General features: G+C 33.3%; 2 protein-coding genes and 1 pseudogene across 4 annotated transcripts in view; 1 reads left to right on the forward strand and 2 right to left on the reverse strand.

Annotated features, from left to right (window-relative positions):
* The window catches only part of LOC143903003 (uncharacterized), a 49,197-nt gene extending 29,315 nt beyond the window's left edge, over positions 1 to 19,882 (reverse strand). For 2 of the 3 annotated variants that reach the window (XM_077416325.1, XM_077416319.1), the window contains exons 1-2: positions 19,334 to 19,882; positions 9,891 to 10,094 (exon numbers count right to left, since the gene is read on the reverse strand). In XM_077416325.1, the coding sequence (XP_077272451.1) occupies positions 9,891 to 10,094; positions 19,334 to 19,526 (397 nt within the window). In that variant the 5' untranslated portion in view covers positions 19,527 to 19,882. The remainder of the gene's footprint in view (positions 1 to 9,890; positions 10,095 to 19,333) is intronic. The other variant, XM_077416333.1, reaches the window with a different exon arrangement.
* Positions 19,883 to 20,552: 670 nt separating this feature from the next.
* Positions 20,553 to 22,349, forward strand: LOC143902639 (uncharacterized). Its single transcript, XM_077415729.1, has 3 exons — positions 20,553 to 20,955; positions 21,122 to 21,318; positions 21,413 to 22,349. The coding sequence occupies exons 1-3, from the start codon at positions 20,825 to 20,827 to the stop codon at positions 21,817 to 21,819; spliced, it is 735 nt and encodes a 244-aa protein (XP_077271855.1). The 5' UTR covers positions 20,553 to 20,824; the 3' UTR covers positions 21,820 to 22,349.
* Positions 22,350 to 22,528: 179 nt separating this feature from the next.
* LOC143902645 (uncharacterized) lies at positions 22,529 to 23,121 on the reverse strand (annotated as a pseudogene).
* Between the last annotated feature and the right edge of the window lie 6 nt (positions 23,122 to 23,127).

Genomic DNA, 23,127 nt, shown 5'->3' on the forward strand with positions numbered 1-23,127 from the left:
ACTTTCATCTCACATGAGTTTGTTCACACGATTCTGTAACGTTGGTCTGTAACGAGGTGAAAATACGAAATCACTAGAACCACAATGGTGAAAAGTATTTTGTGTAAACTTGTGAAGAACGAGATCTCGGGAAGTTATAAAGGTGTCCAGACGTGTTTTGACCGATTTATATGGTTATTAATATTGTAATATTTGTTAGTTTTTTAAATAAATAAATATGAATGTGACTGAAAAGAAGAAGCAAATTCTAATAAATTTTATGTGTAACCATCCGGATTTCGGAAGAGGGAGGTTAAGGTACAGTCGTGAAAATAAAAGAAAATTAGTAAGTGACTTTATAAACACTAAATAATAGAAATAATAAATTCAAAGTTAATAAGTATCAATGAATATATTTTTACAGGACCAGTTATGGGAAGAAATAACGACAAAATTAATCACTAATCTGAAATCATATTATATTATTTTACAATTTATTACTATACATAGTATATATTATTAATATCGTATTATATTTTTACTATGTAATTCAGCATTACAAAATATTTATATACTTACGACTAATACATTTAATGAGTGGTATAACTTTCTATTTATAAATAAAAATTCTCTTTCCAATTTGGGTGGAACAATAGCAATATGTGTGCCATCAATTGTTCCAATAATTCCAAGAAAACCACCATTTCTAAAAAATCTAAAAAAAAATTATTGTTCTAACACATTTTTATTTTTAAAAGTCTATTAAATAAAACTTATATTATAATAAATGTTATATTAAGTAAAATTATACCGACTAGACTAAATGTTAATATATTTATAAATCCATATTCTATAATCATATATAATTACCCTTCTTTAATTCTTCGAATTCTATCAGCCGTTGTTGGAAAGCGAATCCAGTTATCCATAACAGCCATTAGTGCATTTGTAGTTGCATGAAGAGAACGGCTTAGTAATGTTTGTGACATACACGTAATATAATCTTGGCCTACTCTCCTTTGGTAAGATCCCGATGAAAAAAAGTTTAATGATGCTAGTATCTAAATAGAATAACATAATGTATCAAAAAGATTAAAAAATTCAATTAGAATTGTGCTACACAAATAGAAGATATTTACTTGCAATTCATGTGGTATCGCAGTTTTTCGTGATATTCGTGGCATATATGGTTTTATTTCAGCAATCAACAGACGACATGCATCTTTTGTTAATCTAAAATATAAAAGTATGTAATTACGCGCTACAATATAAAATTTTGCTACTAATACGACATTTAAATACGAAAGATTACCTATACATTTTACGAAATTCGTTGTCAAAAACCAAGAATGAATTTGATACATTTCGGAGTAACCTTCGTGTAACTCTCATAACCTCATTACGTGGTTCGAAAACATCATCATCATCATCATCATCATCATCATCATCATTATCATTATCATTAAATAACAACATTGCAGCCATATATATTGCCATTATTATTGTTTTTATAATTTATACACCGTTACACTCACACAAAATTAAGATCACTTTCCACGATTTTTCTCCTCTCTCTCTTTATCTCATAGTTTTCTCGCCCGGATTTCACCATTCGACAAGAAAATTCTTGCCGAACGAACTCCCGTGAAATAACTCGCATTTACACTATGATGAAAGTTAGGGAATCAAAAGTTATGAGTTGGCTCGCATTTTCACCATGATGAAAGTTACAGAATTGACCCCCTGAGCCCGCTTCATTTGAGCCAGTGTTTCAGAATCATTTTCATTAATTTTGGTAGCAGAACATCTTGAAAGAACTGAGAGAGATCGGCAGCTGGATGTTTGATTTCGTTAATTGTATAAGATAAATTTCTACTAGCCATTCTAATAATTATACAGACTTACACTCTGTAATACTTGCAATAAAAAGTAATACTTATCGACTGATGACAGAATCGATGAAACCTAAGGAATAGAACGATATTCTCGAAAAAGAACTACTTAGATATCTGACTGCAACGAGACTAAGACCGGTATTCATAATTGGATTTTACATTAAAAACCGTCTTAAGTACAATTTTAAGATGTTATAAACTAGTCACAGAACCGTGTATTAGCTTCTTAAGACATTACTTAAGACAGGCTTGAAACGAAATAAGATCCGACTATGAATACAGGCCTAAGAAGTAATACGTTTCTGTCAGCATGTAAAACCAATGATTAGGAACCGTATTTGGATTTCGATGTCTTCTATTCTACCCGCATAGAAGAGAAAGAAAGGCAAGGAAAACATTCCCTCTCACTCTTCTGTTTTTTTTTCTCCCATGTTTACATCGCCAAGAGTGGCTGAAAAAGCGTCTAATTGATGTTTTTTATGCATGTGTGACCTTATTCTGACTTAGAATTCTTCGAAAATTCGACTTTCAAAATCGACTTTGTGAAAATGTTTGAACTTTACAAAATACAAATGTTATGTATCGTTGAATTTGTTTTCATTTATGTTATTTATTAGAATAGGTTTGATCCCGTTTCGCAAAAATTGCAAAATCAAACATCCACCTTTCATACCAAAACATAATAATTCAAATTTTATAGAATCTAGTTGGCATCAGTTTTTTTTATATCAAATCTTTTGAACAAATAATGAAAGGATTTATTCACTAGGGTGTAAAAGCATAAATTGTTGAAACATTAGATTATAAGTTTACGCAGTTTTTTATATCAAATCTTTTATACAAATAATGAAATGATTTATTCCCTGGTGTGTAAAAGTATAAACTGTTAAAATATTCACATAAAGATTTAATTGACAACAGGATCGCTGTTTGTACTGAACGCTATATTTTATATTTTGTAATTTTCTATTACAGGAAAAACAGAACGTTTTGCGCGAAGAATCGAGTGCATGAATGGACACGATAACGATAACGTGTTTACAGAGGGTTCTGTAATTAATTCTCAAAAACGGTTCTTTGAAACATAATTTTGTTATAAGTATATGTAGTCCAGTCAATGCAGGAAAACACTTGGAAATTTCTCCTCGAAAAGTAAACTTTTTTGGAAAGTGTTCTTTTGGGTTTCAGAAAACATGTCCCAAAAGTTTACCAATGTAAACCCTGTGCTAAATGTTTTATTTAACAAAAAAAACTGAAAAAAATCGGTTTTTTGAGTATAACTAAAAAAACATTAATTTTATGAAAAAATAAACCGTGCCAATCGAAGGAGGAGAAAATTTTACTTAAAAAACATCTAAAGTTTTCTTAATATTAATATGTGTAGAAGTAATAATTTTTTAATTAACGCTTCAAAGTGCGTCGATGCCGTCCCGTGTGAAGCCGCCTGCAGAGTACGCGGGCGCGCGCGCACTTTTTAAAAAAAGTTGTAACTTTTGATTGGATCGATAGAATCAAATTTTACAAAAAGCATTCAAAAATAGACGTAATTTACTAATTTTCAAGTGGTTTAGAAAAAAATTGAGAAAGCATTTTGAGTATATTTAAATCAAATGTGAAGAGAGGTGATGTGAAATTTGTGACTTATTTTACTAATATCATTGCGATTTATTTAAATTTGCAGATTTTCACTTTTAAATTAAAGCATTATATTCTTAAAATATGTGCTGATAACACATGCAATAAGTGAAAAAAATTACAAAAATTTATTTTTTAAAAGTTGGGACCTCAAAGTTAAAGTTTTCTTGAAATTTCGTTATTTTAAAATTGATCAACAAGTTTGACTGTAAATATTATTGCTTAGGAAATAGATATTGAAATTTACTAATAGGGTTTTTTAAAGCTGAAAATATGTACTTTAAGATGATACATGTTTTATTTGAAAAACAAAATATTAAGCAGGTGTATTTTTCAAAAAAGTATATAAAAATAAATGTCGAACTAGAAAATATAAAAATTTCTCTATTTTTAAAGTAAAAAAAGTAATAGAAAAAATTTTTTTTTAGAAAACAACTTATGGGATGTTGTAGCTTGGGTATTAAACTTTAAGACTGTATATCGGAAATATTTTTTTGAACTTTTATTTTAGTGGCTACACGTAATTTAGTAAAAAAAGTCGTATTTACTGTCGTTTGTACTGTTGTTTGTTAGAAACTATTGGACCGATTTTGAAAGTATTGTATATGAAGTAGGGGTAGAATTTCCCGGGGAGTGCTATAAGGTGTATAGTTTTTCGTTACCGATCTTCTGGAAACCGGTTTTTCTAATTTCTTCAATTTTTTGGAAAACGTCCCTTAAAAAATCAGTTATTGAAATCCCATCTTCATCAATGGCTTAAAGATGTATGTCGCTTATGTCAAAATAACAGGATAAAGCTGAAATTTACAGAGATTGTGCACTTATATATCCCAAAAATCTGTGTTAAAAAATTTGCGATCGATTGTCGACCCGTTTCTGAGATATTTGCTTTAAAAGTTACAGAAATTGTATATATATATACATATATATATATATATATATATATATATATATACTTCCCATGTAAATATCATAATGTGTATCTCTGCTCATGTACGGTAAAAGTGAATTAAATTTTTATGGTACACTTCTATGACATCAAGAATTGCAATTACGGTTTTTTAAGATTTTTTGGTTATATTTTTTTTCAATATTTTAATGATTTATTTAAAGAATATTAAGTACAAAAATGGGACAAAATTGCGATTTTTAAACAAAAAGTCGTGTTTGTTCGACCCGACTGGCCAAATAATAAATATATTCAAAATTCACAACGTTTCGACCGCATTTTCGGTCCTTCTCAAGTGATTCAGCTATGCATCTTCAAACACCGCGTACAAAATATCGATTACGTCGCTGACATCGTGCCCTAACCACATCATGCACACGTAAAGCTAAAAAAGTGAAATAAACTCACGATAGTCAAAAAGATAAAAACGTTCAGAAGTCATAAAATAAAAAGTAAGAATACAATTGAATTGTTGAGTTAAAAATAGTTAAGTTATAAATAGTTATAAAGTTATAAAGTTATAAATAATGTACAAAGTAAAATGTAAGGCTTACATATTCTGTGCGTCAAAAGGGAAAGTGAGAACGGTAGCGCAGAACGAAGAAACGTCGTAAGCCATAACTGCGAACACATCCGTACAGCGTGACAGACGAAGTCATACTAAATGACCGATACAATAAATAGATGTGTTCACAGGTGGAAAACGAACAGAACAAAAGTGTAAATTAAGTGACGCCAATCAAACGGTTGTAATTCGCGGGCAGACTTTCTGTGTCTTTTTGAAGATTGATTGCGCAATCGCATTTTTTAATAAAAAAAACATCTCAGAGATTTCACGTTTCTTAAAGTGTCGCTCCTTATATAAAATGTTTGCAATTGCTCAGTTTTCATATTTCTTTTTTTAAAAGATATGTTGATGACATTTTCGCGATTGTTCCTAGATCTGGCATTGACGAGTTACTTAGAGTTTTTAATAGTTATCACTCCAGATTAAAATTTACATTTGAAATAGAAAAGAATAGTTCTCTAAGTTTTCTCGACACAATAGTGATTCGAGAGGGGACTGTGTTGCTTACGAATTGGTATCGAAAACCGACCTTTTCGGGGAGATACATAAACTATTTTTCGAATCACCCTCTTAAATACAAAATTAATATCATACGTAATCTTGTTGACCGAGCTATTCTTTTATCTGACGTACGGTTTCATAAGTTTAATTTAATCGAAATAAAAAAGATTCTTTCAAATAATTGTTATCCAATAAAATTAATTAACAAGTACATTAACATCAGACTTAACGAGCTACAGACACGTCATAATAATAATAATAGTTCTAGCAGTAACAGTGTAGCCCAGGATCCTCGAAAGTTTATCACTATACCGTATATTAAGGGTCTCAGTGACGGTGTTGGCCGTACAATGCGCGATGCAGAATTCAGGGTTCTCCTCACCATTCCGAAAAAGTTGGATTGTATTATCAAAAGGGGGAAGGATACGCTACCAAATCTTAAGCAAACGGAGTTGATATATGAGATTGATTGTGCTAATTGCAACGCTGCATATATTGGTCAAACAAAAAGGCACCTAGAGACACGTGTTAAGGAACATTTTTGTGATATTAGGAAGAACAGCGATAATCATTCTGTTGTTAGTAAGCACCGTCTCACGCATAACCACGATTTTAATTGGCAACAACCAAAAATTTTATATAAGGAGCGACACTTTAAGAAACGTGAAATCTCTGAGATGTTTTTTATTAAAAAATGCGATTGCGCAATCAATCTTCAAAAAGACACAGAAAGTCTGCCCGCGAATTACAACCGTTTGATTGGCGTCACTTAATTTACACTTTTGTTCTGCTCGTTTTCCACCTGTGAACACATCTATTTATTGTATCGGTCATTTAGTATGACTTCGTCTGTCACGCTGTACGGATGTGTTCGCAGTTATGGCTTACGACGTTTCTTCGTTCTGCGCTACCGTTCTCACTTTCCGTTTTGACGCACAGAATATGTAAGCCTTACATTTTACTTTGTACATTATTTATAACTTAACTATTTATAACTTAACTATTTTTAACTCAACAATTCAATTGTATTCTTACTTTTTATTTTATGACTTCTGAACGTTTTTATCTTTTTGACTATCGTGAGTTTATTTCACTTTTTTAGCTTTACGTGTGCATGATGTGGTTAGGGCACGATGTCAGCGACGTAATCGATATTTTGTACGCGGTTTTTGAAGATGCATAGCTGAATCACTTGAGAAGGACCGAAAATGCGGTCAAAACGTTGTGAATTTTGAATATATTTATTATTTGGCCAGTCGGGTCGAACAAACACGACTTTTGTTTTGTATTTATTTACTGGCGAAGGAAACTTCTTATTTTGCGATTTTTACGCTGTTTCTGTCCCAATGATACCATGTTGTTTATGAATAATTTCTGAGATAAGCTTTACGCTGTTTAATCAAGAAAACCAAATTATACTACATATAGCTATAGCAACATACATCTTTAAAAATTTCGAAACTATGTCTAGAGAATTTGATTTTTTTGAATCAAAACGGTCGCATTGAGAAAAAAAACACCTTTTACTTAATAATAATAATAATAAAAACCAGTCAGATTGTTTATTAAAAATTTTTCGATATTTTCTTCAAAAAGTACGGTAAAAAAACGAAAAAGAAAAAAGATCTCATTTTTTACCATTTTTTTTCTTCTTAATGTTACAAGCATTTAAAATTTTTAAAATTTTAAACTGCATTTTTTTTTAAATCCATAACTCAAGTATGGGTAAAAATAAAAATCTAAAAAAAATCATGGAATCTACTTTCATATAATATAAAAACAAGAAAATTTTGGCCAAATAAAAAATGGTTAAGGAAAATTCTCGGTTAATTTGGCATGAAATGCCCTATATATACATATATATATATATATGTATAACATAGATATATAAAAAATTGAATAGTTTTATAAGAATATTGTCTTCTAAGATCGCTTTATTCTTCTTTATAATGTCTGTGAAGTTAGCCCCCCTTTTTCAAAATTCGGAAAATTTTATTAGAGTTCTGGATTCCCCAGAAAGAGTTCTAGAGTTCTCTGTAGTTTTTAAAAAGAGTTCCGTCATTTAAAGTAGTAAAAACACCATTTTAAAAATGGGGGGGCTAACTTCACGGCGCCCCCATTTAAAAAAAAATAAATTTTTTTGTAGTTTCGGATAGATTTCGATGAGTTCTAAAGTTCCCTATAGGTTTTAAAAAGAGTTCCGTTCAAATAAGCCCAAAAATCAATGTCAAAGTTGAACAAAAAATTTCCACTTTTTTTTAAATCAATTTTTTATGGTAGATTCAGAAAGATTTCGACGAGATCTAGAGTTCCCTATAAATTTTATAACGCTTCGACCAATATTTCAAAAGTTACAGCCCCTCAAAGTACCGCAACTCAAAAATATTCTAAGTCCCAAGGGGTAACTTTTTTTTTTGAAATCGGCAGTTCTCGCTGGAGTTCTGGTGGCCCCCCAAAGAGTTCTATCGAAAACTATCAGGGTCCGAAACGATCCGACCCATATTTCAAAAGTTACAGCCCTTCAAAGTGCGGACCTCAAAAATTAAAAAATTTTTTTCCGGAGTTCTCGCGGAAGTTCTGGTGGCCCCCCGAAGAGTTCTATCGAAAACTATTAGGGTCCGAAACGATCCGACCCATATTTCAAAAGTTACAGCCCTTCAAAGTGCGCAACTTGAAAATATTCTAAGTCCCGAGGGGTAATTTTTTTTTCGGAAATCGGCAGTTCTCGCTGGAGTTATGGTGGCCCCCCGAAGAGTTCTATCGAAAACTATTAGGGTCCGAAACTATCCGACCAATATTTCAATAATTACAGCCCTTCAAAGTGCGCACCTCGAAAATATTCTGTCCCAAAGGGTAATTTTTTTTTTTTGAAATCGGCAGTTTTCGCTGGAGTTCTGGTGGCCCCCCGAAGAGTTCTATCGAAAACTATTAGGGTCCGAAACGATCCGACCAATATTTCAAAAGTTACAGCCCTTCAAAGTGCGCACCCTAAAATTAAAAAATTTTTTCCGGAGTTCTCGCAAGAGTTCTGTTGGCCCCCCGAAGAGTTCTAACGAAAACTATTAGGCTCCGAAACGATCCGACCCATATTTCAAAAGTTACAGCCCTTCAAAGTGCGGACCTCAAAAATTAAAAAATTTTTTTCCGGAGTTCTCGCGGAAGTTCTGGTGGCCCCCCGAAGAGTTCTATCGAAAACTATTAGGGTCCGAAACGCTCCGACCAATATTTCAAAAGTTACAGCCCTTCAAAGTGCGCTCCTCGAAAATATTCTAAGTCCCAAGGGGTAATTTTTGCGCACTTTGAAGGGCTGTAACTTTTGAAATATTGGTCGGATCGTTTCGGACTCTAATAGTTTTCGATAGAACTCTTCGGGGGGCCACCAGAACTCCCGCGAAAACTGCCGATTTCAAAAAAATAAAATTACCTCTTGGGACTTAGAAATTTTTCGAGGTGCGCACTTTGAAAGGCCGTAACTTTTGAAATATAGGTCGGATCGTTTCGGACCCTAATAGTTTTCGATAGAACTCTTCGGGGGGCCAACAGAACTCTCGCGAGAACTCCGGAAAAAATTTTTAATTTTAGGGTGCGCACTTTGAAAGGCTGTAACTTTTGAAATATTGGTCGGATCGTTTCGGACCCTAATAGTTTTCGATAGAACTCTTCGGGGGGCCACCAGAACTCCCGCGAGAACTGCCGATTTCAAAAAAATAAAATTACCCCTCGGGACTTAGAAAATTTTCGAGGTGCGCACTTTGAAGGGCTGTAACTTTTAAAATATTGGTCGGAGCGTTATAAAATTTATAGGGAACTCTAGATCTCGTCGAAATCTTTCTTAATCTACCATAAAAAATTGATTTAAAAAAAGTGGAAATTTTTTGTTCAACTTTGACATCGATTTTTGAGCTTATTTGAACGGAACTCTTTTTAAAACCTATAGGGAACTCTAGAACTCATCGAAATCTATCCGGAACTACAAAAAAAATTATTTTTTTTAAATGGGGGGCGCCGTGAAGTTAGCCCCCCCATTTTTAAAATGGTGTTTTCACCACTTTAAATGACGGAACTCTTTTTAAAAACTACAGAGAACTCTAGAACTCTTTCTGGGGAATCCAGAACTCTAATAAAATTATCCGAATTTTGAAAAAGGGGCCCAACTTCACAGACATTTCTTTATAAAATTAAAGTTAAAAAAAAATATATATATATATATTATATAGATATATAATTTTTTTTAACTTTAATTTTTAGAAGAATAAAAAAAATAAAGCGATCTTAGAAGACAATATTCTTAGAAAACTATTCTATTTTTTATTAATAAAATTTTTATCGATAATTGATTATAATTTTTATTATTTCAACTTACCATTTATTTCCTTAGATGCATTTATATCATAGCCGTTCACAAGGACCTGCCGTACTCGAAAGTCCTCCTTGCGACTGATTGTTGTCTGGACGGGGGATTCTCCATTTTTATTCGACCAGCGACCTTTTGCACCGCGTTGTTGTTGCAACGATGATGCTCTTGAAGAGGTATTCGTTGCACTCGTATTTTCCGGACGATTTCCACCTAGTTGCGGAATGAAATATTGTGATTATTAAATCGTCTAAATAAAATAGGTTTCGTAACTTATAATAAACAAAATTATAAATTATTTGAATAAAACTATAAGTATTATAAATAGACTTGAGATTATATGCAAATTTCATTTGTTACTTTTTGCATATTTTACGAAAGCATTAATAATGTGAACAAATTGTCAAATTATAATGTTTACAACTAAACGTTAATTAATTTTTATATATTTACTCAATCTTTACTCAATCTACTCAAACATTTTCCACAAGTTTGCATATTTATATAAATTTTGCATATAATTGAACAAATTTTTTATTCTTGCTTAAAATATTTATCCAAAACAGAAAAATTAAAGTCGTATAAAAATAAAGTCCTAGGTCACTTTATGTACTTAAAATTTATTTTAAATCGAAGATGCATAAAATTGGGAGAAACGTTTTGAAAACGCAATAAAAATTGAGTTTCTTGTACTGATTTTCAGCGAAAATTAAAAGAAATTCGCCAACTCAAACTCATTTGTTTCTTGTATCGCTTGTCTCCTATTATAGTCTCTATGTGTATGAAGTTAGCATATCAATTGTCAGCATCCTCTTCTAAAAAGGGCATGTCATCGATACTCGAATCTATCGAAGTATTTTTGTCACTTTTCCGCGATGCTGATTGGTTCTCTTGTTACGCTTACTTCATGAGCGACTGTCATGACATATTTTGATATTAGTTCTCTTTGCCTATTACCGAGTTCTATAGTTCCTGATAAATATTTACAATAATTCTATAGTTCTGGTCATTTAATAATGTTTTACGTATAGCTATATGTAGTATAATTTTGTTTTCTTGATTAAACAGTGTAAAGCTAGTCTCAGAAATTATTTATAAACAACATGATATCATTGGGACAGAAAAAGCGTAAAAATCGCAATTTTGTCCCATTTTTGTACTTGATATTGTTTAAATAAATCATTAAAAATTTGAAAAAAAAAATATTAACAAAAAAACTTAAAAAATCGTAATTACAATTCTCGATGTCATAGAAGTATACCATAAAAATTTCATTCATTTTTACTGTACAGGAGCAGAGATACATATTATGATATTTACATGGAAAGTGTATATATATATATATATATACTAGCTGGTTACCCGGGCTTCGCCCCGGAGGACATATGTAGTAAAACACGCAAATAATCTCTCTCTCTCTCTCTCTCTCTCTCTCTCTCTCTCTCTCTCTTTCTCTCTCCCCTTCTCTCTTTTTCTCTCTCTCTCTTTCTCTCTCTTTTTCCCTCTCTTCCTCTCTCCCTCTATTCCTTTACTCCTCTCTCCCTCTCCCTCCCTCTCTCTCTCCCTCTCCCCTTTTTCTTTCTCTCCCTGTTTTTATATACAATTTTTTGAGATTTGGTCATTTGAAACCAGTTTCCAAAATGATTGGTAACAAAAAATAGTACACTTTATAGCACTTCCCGGGAAATTTATATATATATTTATATATATATAGATTTTTTTAATTTTTTTACCCTTATTTTTCTTCCTCAATATCCATTTTCTTTAGATTACTTTCCATTTCCATGTATTTCTTTTTCCATATATTTCTTTTTACATTTACTAACAACTGACATATACTGAGTGAAATTATTAACTTATCTATACAGAATGTGAGAAGCCGATTAACTTGAAACTTGGTGACATTTATGAGTATATGTTCGGCTCAGAAATTCGAGTTCAGAAGTTCGAGCCAAACATATACTCATAAATGTCACCAAGTTTCAAGTTAATCGGCTTCTCACATTCTGTATAGATAAGTTAATAATTTCACTCAGTATATGTCAGTTGTTAGTAAGGGTAAACCAAAGGATAATGTCGCTGCCCTAGATATAGAGGTCGATGTCGAATCTTAATAACGCGAAAATATACGACGATGCGCCGCGTAGTGTCTATGTCATTTGTCTGTGTTATGGTATGAAGTTGCTGCTTTCACATATTATATGTCAAAACTGATAAATCAGTCACTTCAATTCGTGACTGTCGCGAGCAATTAATTATTTAGTGAAAACTTATTTAGTGCCACCTTTGACGTTATTAAATTTTACAGTCAATACTACTTTCGGATACCGATTTCCAAAAAGATCGGTAACGAAAAATTATACAGTTTATAGCACTCCCGGGGAAATTTTACCCCTACTTCATATATAATTTTTTGCGATTCGGTCAATTAATTCCCGAAAAATTTGAAAAATTTCTGATACCGGCTTCCAAAAAAATCGGTAACAAAAAATTATACACTTTTTAACATTTTCCGGAAAATTCTATCCCCGTTTCATATACAATTCTTTGAGATTCGGTCAATTATTTTTCGAAAATTAAAGAAATTAAAAAAACCGGTTTCCAGAAAATCGGTAACAAAAACTGTACACATTATGGCGCTCGCCGTAAATTTCTACCCCCTACTTCATATACAATTCTTTCAGATTCAGTCAATTATTTCCCAAAAAATTGAAAAAATTTCCGTACCGGCTTCCAAAAAGATCGGTAACAAAAAATTATACATTTTATAGCACTCCACGGAAATTCTATCCCTGTTTGATCTATAATTTGTTGAGATTTGATCAATTATTTTTCGAAAAATAGGAAAAATTAAAAAAATCGGTTTCCAGAAAATCGATAACAAAAAACTATACACATAGTGGCACTCCCCGGAAAATTCTACCCCTATTTCATATACTTTTGGTAAAAATTCGGTTCAGGGGTTTGGGCTGAGCGTTGATGAGTCAGTCAGTCAGTCAGTCAAAACAATCGTGAAAAAAACACATTTTACCTCTTTTCACCCCCTTAGGGGTGGAATTTCTAAAAATCCTTTCTTAGTGGATGCTTACGTCATGAGAGGAATACACCCTCCAAATTTCAAGTCTCTAGGTTCAGGGGTTTGGCCTGGGCGTTGATGAGTCAGTCAGTCAGTCAGTCAATCAGTCAGTCAGTCAGTCAGTCAGTCAGTCAGTCAGTCAGGACATCTTCCTTTATATATATAGATATATATATATATATATATATATATATATACAATTTCTGTAACTTTTAAAGCAAATATCTCAGAAACGGATCAGACAATCGATCGCAAATTTAACACAGGTTTTTGGGATATATAAGTGCACAATCTCTGTAAATTTTAGCTTCATCCCTCTATTTTGACATAAGCGATATACATCCTTAAGGGGGGAGACTCGTCTCTTTGACCCCTTTTTTAAATAATTTTTTTATAAAAAACTGAGAGTATTTATTGAATCCTAATAAAATACATGATAATGTTGACGATCAAATGTACAAGAAAAAAATTTTTTATAGTAGAAAAAATACTCGCTGCAGCTGCTCGAAGTTGTCGTTTAGATTTTGCGCGGGAGAATGCCCAGGTCCTTGTAATGAACTGAAATCAACGAACCAAAATTTTTTCGTTAAATTATGATCCTCCGATGCGCATGAACCTAAATTTACATTAAAATTTTTAAAGTAATTTAAATCGACCTGACTGGCAATATATATAACGTCTTTCCGATATGAACATTAAAAAACTGTGAGCCAACTTGGTTTGTCGGATTCACACAGCACTTTTTTCAGATCAATATCGAGACATTATTAATTTTGACCATGGTTTTGGTCCCTTGATGTAATTTCTAAATTAAATAGTTTATAATTTTATTGCGAAAAATATTACCCCAGCCAGGGTTTGAACCTGGAACCTGGAACCTCCCGTATACCGTGCGGGTGTCGTGCCAATTCGACCACTGGGGCTGTGGTAATATTTATCGCAATAACAACTGTAAGATGGAGCACCGATTACTAGGTCGACGGTGTATAATAAACAGAATAATAAATTTCTTTCGCCAGTATATAGAATAACAATTAAAGTAATTTAAATCGACCTGACTGGCAATATATATAACGTCTTTCCGATATAAACATTGAAAAATTTAGAAATTACATCAAGGGACCAAAACCATGGTCAAAATTAATAATGTCTCGATATTGATCTGAAATAAGTGCTGTGTGAATCCGACAAACCAAGTTGGCTCACAGTTTTTCAATGTTCATATCGGAAAGACGTTATATATATTGCCAGTCAGGTCGATTTAAATTACTTTAATTGTTATTCTATATACTGGTGAAAGAAATTTATTATTCTGTTTATTATACACCGTCGACCTAGTAATCGGTGCTCCATCTTACAGTTGTTATTGCGATAAATATTACCACAGCCCCAGTGGTCGAATTGGCACGACACCCGCACAGTATACGGGAGGTTCCAGGTTCCAGGTTCAAACCCTGGCTGGGGTAATATTTTTCGCAATAAAATTAAAAACTATTTAATTTAGAAATTACATCAAGGGACCAAAACCATGGTCAAAATTAATAATGTCTCGATATTGATCTGAAAAAAGTGCTGTGTGAATCCGACAAACCAAGTTGGCTCACAGTTTTTCAATGTTCATATCGGAAAGACGTTATATATATTGCCAGTCAGGTCGATTTAAATTACTTTAATTGTTATTCTATATACTGGCGAAAGAAATTTATTATTCTGTTTATTATACACCGTCGACCTAGTAATCGGTGCTCCATCTTACAGTTGTTATTGCGATAAATATTACCACAACCCCAGTGGTCGAATTGGCACGACACCCGCACGGTATACGGGAGGTTCCAGGTTCCAGGTTCAAACCCTGGCTGAGGTAATATTTTTCGCAATAAAATTAAAAACTACTTAATTTAGAAATTACATCAAGGGACCAAAACCATGGTCAAAATTAATAATGTCTCGATATTGATCTGAAAAAAGTGCTGTGTGAAACCGACAAACCAAGTTGGCTCACAGTTTTTCAATGTTCATATCGGAAAGACGTTATATATATTGCCAGTCAGGTCGATTTAAATTACTTTAATTGTTATTCTATATACTGGCGAAAGAAATTTATTATTCTGATTAAAATTTTTATAATAAATATTATTTTTAGCCACTTGTTTGAAAAAAAAATCGTAAAATTTTTTTAAAACGTCCTTTATTTAAAAAAAAAAATTTTTTTGCTAAATTTAGGTTCATGCGCATCGGAGGATCATAATTTAACGAAAAAATTTTGGTTTGTTGATTTCAGTTCATTACAAGGACCTGGGCATTCTCCCGCGCAAAATCTAGACGACAACTTCGAGCAGCTGCAGCGCAGCCATTTTGTATTTTTTGTACTATAAAAAAATTTCTTCTTGTACATTTCATCGTCAACATTATCATGTATTTTATTAGGATTCAATAAATACTCTCAGTTCTTTATAAAAAATTATCAAAGAAAGAGTCAAAGAGACGAGTCTCCCCCCTTAACATAAATAAATGGAAGTTGAGAAATGATATGCTAACTTCCCGCGAAGTCAGCATACCTATTGTATCATTTTTTCGAAATCTACTCTATTGAATTTTATAGTTTTAAACGAGTTTTATAGTTCTATAACATAGTTCTGACCACAGGCTACCTCTAAATAATTATTAACAATTATTATCAGCATATCACTCATACTATGATGATATATGCTATGCTCCTGCGACAAGTTCTCGGTTCGTTCAAGATTTTAAACGATAGTTCCAGGCCCGTTAATGATAGTTCTGCGTAGTTATGACTACTGACCATCTCTAAATAATTATTAACAATTATTATCAGCACATCACTCAATAAAAAGTTTGCGCCAAATTTATTTGTGTAATGCTAAAATTATGGTTATAAAACGAAACAAAACAAAACAATAATTTATCGTAAGAACAGCGTATCACTTTAGTATGGGTAATATGACAAATAATTGTTAATAATTATATAAAAATAGCCAGTGGTCAGAACTACGCGAAACTATCATCAGAGCACGGAAAAAACGGGTGAGGTTCAGACAACTAAAATTAAATTGTTGACGTACGAATTGTCGGGACATCCATATTGTTTTGTGTCTCAATCTCAACATTCACTATGTTTATGTGTACCAAATGCATATAGTTGGCTCCACTACTTCTCTATAGATGAGCCCGTGTGATTTTAGGCCTGTTTGTTTTCGCTGCACTTCTGAACTAGTGCAATAAGTTAGAATGAAAGAAAATATATTTGTTTCATTCTAACTCATTGCACTATGTTGCACCAGGCCAGTGCAGCTAAAAGAAACAGACGGATTGTGACAACCATATCCTATAGTTGCCGCACCGCCGCGCCAGCGCTGGCATTAGTTCTTTATGGTTAGGTTATGTTGTTCTTAACCATAGGTGTAGTGATCCTTGGGGCCTATTACGTATCTTTTCACGAGGTAAAAATGCGTAAAGTGAACAGATTTACTAGATTTCGAATCAATTTAGCAAAGATTTACTAGAATCAATGAAATCGTAAATACTCTAGTGAATTCTCTCTTTTCGCATTTTCATCTCGTGAAAAGATACGTAATAGGCCCCAACTTCAACTACGGCAGTACGGCAGCATAACCACATCAATGTGGGTGTGACAACCACAGATATGGCTGTCCAAAATATTACTATTTATTGTGGTTGTGGCAACCACAATTCTGCATCTGATAACCATATCGATTTTTTCGTGAGGGCGTAGAACTATTGTTTAAAAACTTGAACGAACCGAGAACTTATCGTAGAAGCATATACTACGTTTACGCGAGCGTTACTTCTGTAGTAACTTACGATAATTCCTTCGCGTAAACGGGATTTTCCTTCGCGTAAACGGGATTTTGTAGTAACTTACGATAATTTACTCCGCGTAAACGAGTGATATATCGTAAGTTACTACAGAAGTAACGCTCGCGTAAACGTAGTAATAGCATATCACTATAATATGAGTGATATGCTGATAAATAATTGTTTAATAATTATTTAGAGGTAGAGGTAGCCTGCAGTCAGAATTATGTTATAGAACTCGTCGAAAGCTATAAAATTCAACGGAGTAAAATTCGAAAAAATGATTTGATATGCTGACTTCGCGGGAAGTCATATAGCACATCATTTCTGAACTTCCGTTTTTTTTCATGTTGAATGACCAGAACCATTGTTATTTATCAGGAACTATAAAACTCGGTTGTATGTAAAAAGAACTCCACTTTTTTTATATGCTGACAATTGATATGCTAACTACACACACAGTCTCCTATATCTTCATTTTTAATTCTTTTTCAACTGTTCTTGACGCTAAAGCTCTGAGCTATTCAGTTTTCCGTTAAACTATAAAATAAGTGAAATTATAGTATAAATCTATAAAATTATTAAAAAAAAAAGTAAAAAAAATGACGCCAAGTTACATGCGCCCCACATTGTATAAACATTTGTACAAAAGATTTGATATAAAAAACTGATGCCAATTTATAATTATCAGATAAATCTAAGGTTTCAACATTTTATACTTTTACACACTATAGGAGAAGCTGCCCCAGTACTTCTAAAAATAAAAATGTGCAAATATCATATTATCCGGTACTGGGGCAACTTCCCCTAGTATAGAACTCTTCGGAAAGAAGACTACTAAAACTCTTAAGAAATTGCCGAATTTCCGAAAAAATTTTGACCTATATAAACTTAAAAATTTTCAAAGAAATTTTTTTTTTAATTCGTCAATTTCTTAAGAGTTCTGATAGCCCGCCGAAGAGTTCTAACGATTATTTTTAATGATCAAAACGCTAAAATTGAAAACAAGAAAATTTATATGTATATAGCTATTTAAAATTATAGAATCGTGAAGTTGAGCCCTCCCTCCGTTCCTTCAAATAGTGTTTTTACCGCTTTAATCAACGAAACTCTTTCTATTATCAATTGAGAACTCTAGAACTCTTCAGAGGAGCAACCAAAACTGGTGCTTATTTTTTTCAAATTTTGAAAAAGTGGGGCCAACTTCACAGAGGTAAACAAAACATGATAAATGATTCGGAAACGTCTCAAAAGAAAGCTTATATCTTCTACTTTATCAATAAAAAAATTCAAATTTTTGCAAATATAATATTTTCATCCTGGAATGATTTTGACTTTATATGAGAGCACTCTCCTGAGTAACCTTTTAAAGATTTTAGTCGTTATTTACTAAAGTTATTAAGAAAAAAGTTTAAAAAATATAACAGTTTCCGAAACTTTATCAAAATTCTTTTAAATAATTAGTGTGATCAGGGCGGCAGTGTGGTCTAGTGGTAGAGCACCAGACTCGTAATCTGAGGAACCAGGTTCGAGTCCACTAGAGCCATGAAGCATGGAATGTTTTTCCGATAGCTGCGTTCCTCCGTGCAAGATAGGCTCTTGTGCGGAGAAAACTGGGCTCCGTCTTTCGGAAAGAGACGTTAAGCCGTTGGTCCAAAGAGTTAAAGTGAGAGGAGAAGGGTAGTTATTGGTAGTAGATTGCGAACCCTGCGGGGATATGCAATAAATTACGAATTTTACAAGAATTTTTTAATTAGTGTGATCGATAGAAAAGAGATAATTGCATTAGATAATAGCTTTTATCGCAATTGCAGCTTTATTTTTATCATCTCTTTGATATATAACAAACTTTTGTTTTTCGATAAGGAATTTACTAACGATGAATTTAAAAAAAAAAAAAAACCTCGATCTTCGAACGATGGAAATTTTAATTTCGCGATGTTACACTGTATAACAACGTTAATATTTCTTTTTTTTTACGCGTATCTTTTGATCCATCAATTATCGTGCCCCACGGTCGAACCTTTAAGCCCGCCTGTCAAACTGTCAACTGCATGGTTGGTAAACATGAACATGTGGCCAGACAGGGTGGCAAGATTCATTCGAATGAAGGAACTAGACCTTCCGCATTCCTTCGCGTTTCCTGCGTAAAGACGCGTATAGATGACATGAGATTACGCAGCTATATAATTACCGCAAAAATGCAAAGCGTCCGATCTCATAAACAATAACATAAGTCAACAAATATAACAATCGATGATACGATATAAAACGCCGTCATAGGTTATTGCCACATCGTCATTGATTTGACAACTCGTCTTAAAGAATTTTGATGAGCTTGCATCTCACAATTAATTATGTGAGAATCGCACACCGAGTGTCTCATCAATGCGATTCAACCAGTGAGAAAAGCGCGCGCAATTTTACAGCGTTCACCATTATGGGCTTACTTCACGCCGTTGTATTCGTTAATCACGCATTTGATCAGGGTGTTCGCTATGTTAGTCCGTTTTTCTTTTTCTTTTTCTTTGACTCTCACCTGACACCATTTCCTGAGAAGTCATTTGCAAAAGTAACGCGAGCTGTTGCCGCTCAGACATCCGCGATGGGTAATAATCGCGGATACGACTGTTACTGCTTGCGGGCATTCCGTCCTCATAATTCATGTAACTCGTAGCACAATAAACGTGGGTGATAACGTGCAAATGTGCAGACGTAAAACGCGCACTCATACAAAAAAAACACAGATATGGATGTTGCGTGTACGCGGTTCCGCCGCGCGGTTGGACCCGCCACGAGCAAAGATAACCTTAAAAACGCGCGGTCGATTCACGCCATTTTGACCAACCGAGCTTGTACGGAATCAACAACAAAAATGATGACAACGACAATGCGCGGTCACGCACGCCGTCACAACAGCAGGCGATGTTCATGTACGATATACACACAATAAGATTCACGGTAGCGCGCGATTCACGGATTGTCGTTTCCCGGGCCGATGATTTGATTTCACGACATGACATGTGTATGCGTGCGGGGTGCGGGGTCTTCACTTTGAAAACGAGATTCGCGACACTGATTCCGGAACATGGTGCGCAATATGACGCAACATGTATATGGTGTATATGTACATATGTTCCGATCCAGTATGTTGGCACACTTGTGTCAACATTTCGCGGGAATATTCAAGTTCGTGACAATGGCCGGTATTCATAGTCGGTTCTTATTTCAAGACCGCGTCTTAACGAGACGTAAAGTGTCGTAGTCGTGGACGTAGGGTAAGACAGAGAAAAACGTAGTCGTAAGGCTATTGCCTAGCCTTACGACTACGTTTTTCTCTGTCTTACCCTACGTCCACGACTACGACACTTTACGTCTCGTTCTCTGCCATCAGCCTTAAGGGCCAATTAAGACCGTGGTCGCAAGTCGTAACTCGTAAGAAATTGACCAATCACAGTCGATTATTCCCCTCAAATTCGATTAATACACCGACTTTAGGCTGATATTTCATGTCGTATGACGCCGACGAATTTTTTAAGCATGTTAAAGGCCTGGACACACGAATCGACGGAAGACGTAAGACGTAAATCGTAAGGAAACTAATTCACTAATCAGAGTCGACTATTCCCCTCTTCTTCCCTCTTAAAGAGGGGAATAGTCGACTCTGATTGGTGGATTTCCTTACAATTTACGTCTTACGTCTTCCGTCGATTCGTGTGTGAAGGCCTTAACTGATGTTAACAGGCTTCAACGGAAAAAAATAAAATATTCTGAAAATTTTTTAAAATATTTTTTATACTTATAAAACGCTATAAATAACATTAAAACGTTATTGTTTAAGTTTATCTTGCAGTAAAATTTATTTAAAGATCGTTATATATATAGTCAACATTGTGAGTCCAGTAATCGCGCATGATTGGTCGTGACGTCATTATTAGTTATTTTGGCGGATAGTTCGCTAGTTTGCAGTAATCCAATATACACATCGTTTTGATTCCGTAATTCCGTTGTTATTAATATAAAAGAAGAAATGTGTGACAGTGGTTTTGTGAAGGCGCAATCAGATAATCTTCCTAAAGTTTCCACAGGAATGATTGCTGATTATTTTATGAATAATGAGTGTTATAATGTGGCCGAATCAAGTGGAGCTAAAATGAAAAGGTAAAATAGTTAATGCATATTAATAAGCCATATTGTTCAAATACGAAAGTAAATGTAATAGTATTTTACTTAAATTTATTTGATAATAATAATTGTATACACTTAGAGCGTAACCTTGGAAACCTAACCTATAAAAATTATCAGTAACGGTTGTTCTTTATTGTAGATCAGAACGAGTAAATTATGGTGATTCTGCAGTAGGTTACGTACAACTTAAAAGAGATGGAAATATTTGTAATGTTCAAGGAAAAGTTTGTCCAGAACACCGAGTAAATAGTAAAGCTTACGTTGTGAAGATGCTAGTGGATGAAAGTGATGAAAAAGTAATAGAAATTCAATGTCAAGACTGCGCTGCTTCAGAAGGTATGTGTACTCTTATGTAAAGATGTACAAAATATAAATATACTTAAATTTGTAACATTTTTATTCGTTATTTCATTTACATTTTGCTTTACAGGTGGCTGTAAGCATGCCATCGCTTTTCTTATGTGGGTGCATCGCAGAAGTGAAGAGCCAGAACCAACAGCAACTGTATGTTACTGGAAAAAATCCCGGTTAGCTAAAGTTTCAGAAAACGTCAGAAATATAAAAGCGAAGGATATGGTGAAAATTAAATGTCCGAAAGATAATTTAAGTAACTACGATCCAGATGATTTTTATAACTCGTTATTAATGGAATTCCAGTCACACCAATTTGATTGTCAATTATCTAGACATTGCATCGATCTAAAGGTCAAAAATTCACTATCATTGCATGAAATGTTACTAACATTTTATACCTCTGATAATTTTACACCTGATGCGGGTCATTTTTTAAAATTTGCTTTTAATATCATGACCTTAGATTTCATGAATTTAGATTAGATTTGTGTAATGAAATTGCCGTAAATACGAAAAATCAAAGTGAATGTAATCTCTGGAATGAATTAAGATACGGTAGACTCACTGCTTCTCGACTCCACGAAATGGCACATTGTGGCGTGTCCAATGGTAGCCTTGTTAATCAAGTAATAAATAATACAAAAGTAATTAATACAAAGTCAATGCAAAGAGGAAAAAATTTAGAAAAAAAAGTAATAGAAGTTTTACAAAAAAGACATAAACTAAGTCTGGATTCTTGCGGTTTATTATTAAATCCAGAGTTTCCTGCTATCGCAGCTTCTCCGGATGCTGTAGGAAAAGATTTTGTAGTGGAGATAAAATGCCCCACGACATTAAAAACTGAACGTGCCTATATTACCTCCGATATGAAATTAGGAAATAAATGTTTCGCACAAATTCAACTCCAGATGTTCTTAAGAAAAGTTCAAAAAGGATTATTTTGTATGGCAAAACATAATTTTGAATCAACGCATGAAATCATAATTATATGGATAGATTACGATGAAATTTATGTTAAAAATCTGATACAAAAAGCTATGATCTTTTGGGAAAGCAACATTTTTCCATTAATTCTGAAAACTGTACAAAGTTAGTTATATAAAAATATTGTATATATATTATATGTGTTCACAGATATATTTTTTATAAGTCTTATAAGGAAAAATAACAATAAATTACACTATTAATAGAATATTAATAGAATTGTTTTTTATTACTTACATACGTTTAATTTTATGATTTATTTTTTAATTACTGTCTAATAATAGGTTCTTGAAGATTTATCAATGCTGCAGCGACTATTATCATATCATCGATAACGTCCAATGTACGATGGTGAATACTCGAATGAGGTTTAAGGATACTGAATTCCCTTATTCTTCTGATGACCCTTTCTATATGTATGCAAAGACTTGCGATTCTTTTAGTTTCCAACACTTCATTTTTTGAAAGTTTTTTACCGCTCGATACACTTGGTGGCCGTATTAGCACACATTTTTTCTTTTGCAACATGTGATCAATGTGTTTGAATCCTCGATCTGCCATTACAGCACAGCCATCTGGAAGCTTCTGTAAATACTGACTTTTTTCTACTATTGCAGCATCAGTTATTCTTCCACCAAAACCTTCTGATATAAAATTTATGTGGCCATCGGGTGTTGCAGATATTAAATATTTTAATGTGTTACATTTTTTGTATTCCGACTAGGTAATACTTTGATGTATCGGATTGGTTGGTTTTTGAATCTCAATTTCAAGGCAATCTATTATCGATTGCACATTATAATATTT

This window comes from Temnothorax americanus, unplaced genomic scaffold (assembly GCF_048541705.1).
Source record: "Temnothorax americanus isolate GAGA-0224 unplaced genomic scaffold, ASM4854170v1 Scaffold102, whole genome shotgun sequence".
NCBI classification, from domain to species: Eukaryota; Metazoa; Arthropoda; class Insecta; order Hymenoptera; family Formicidae; genus Temnothorax; species Temnothorax americanus.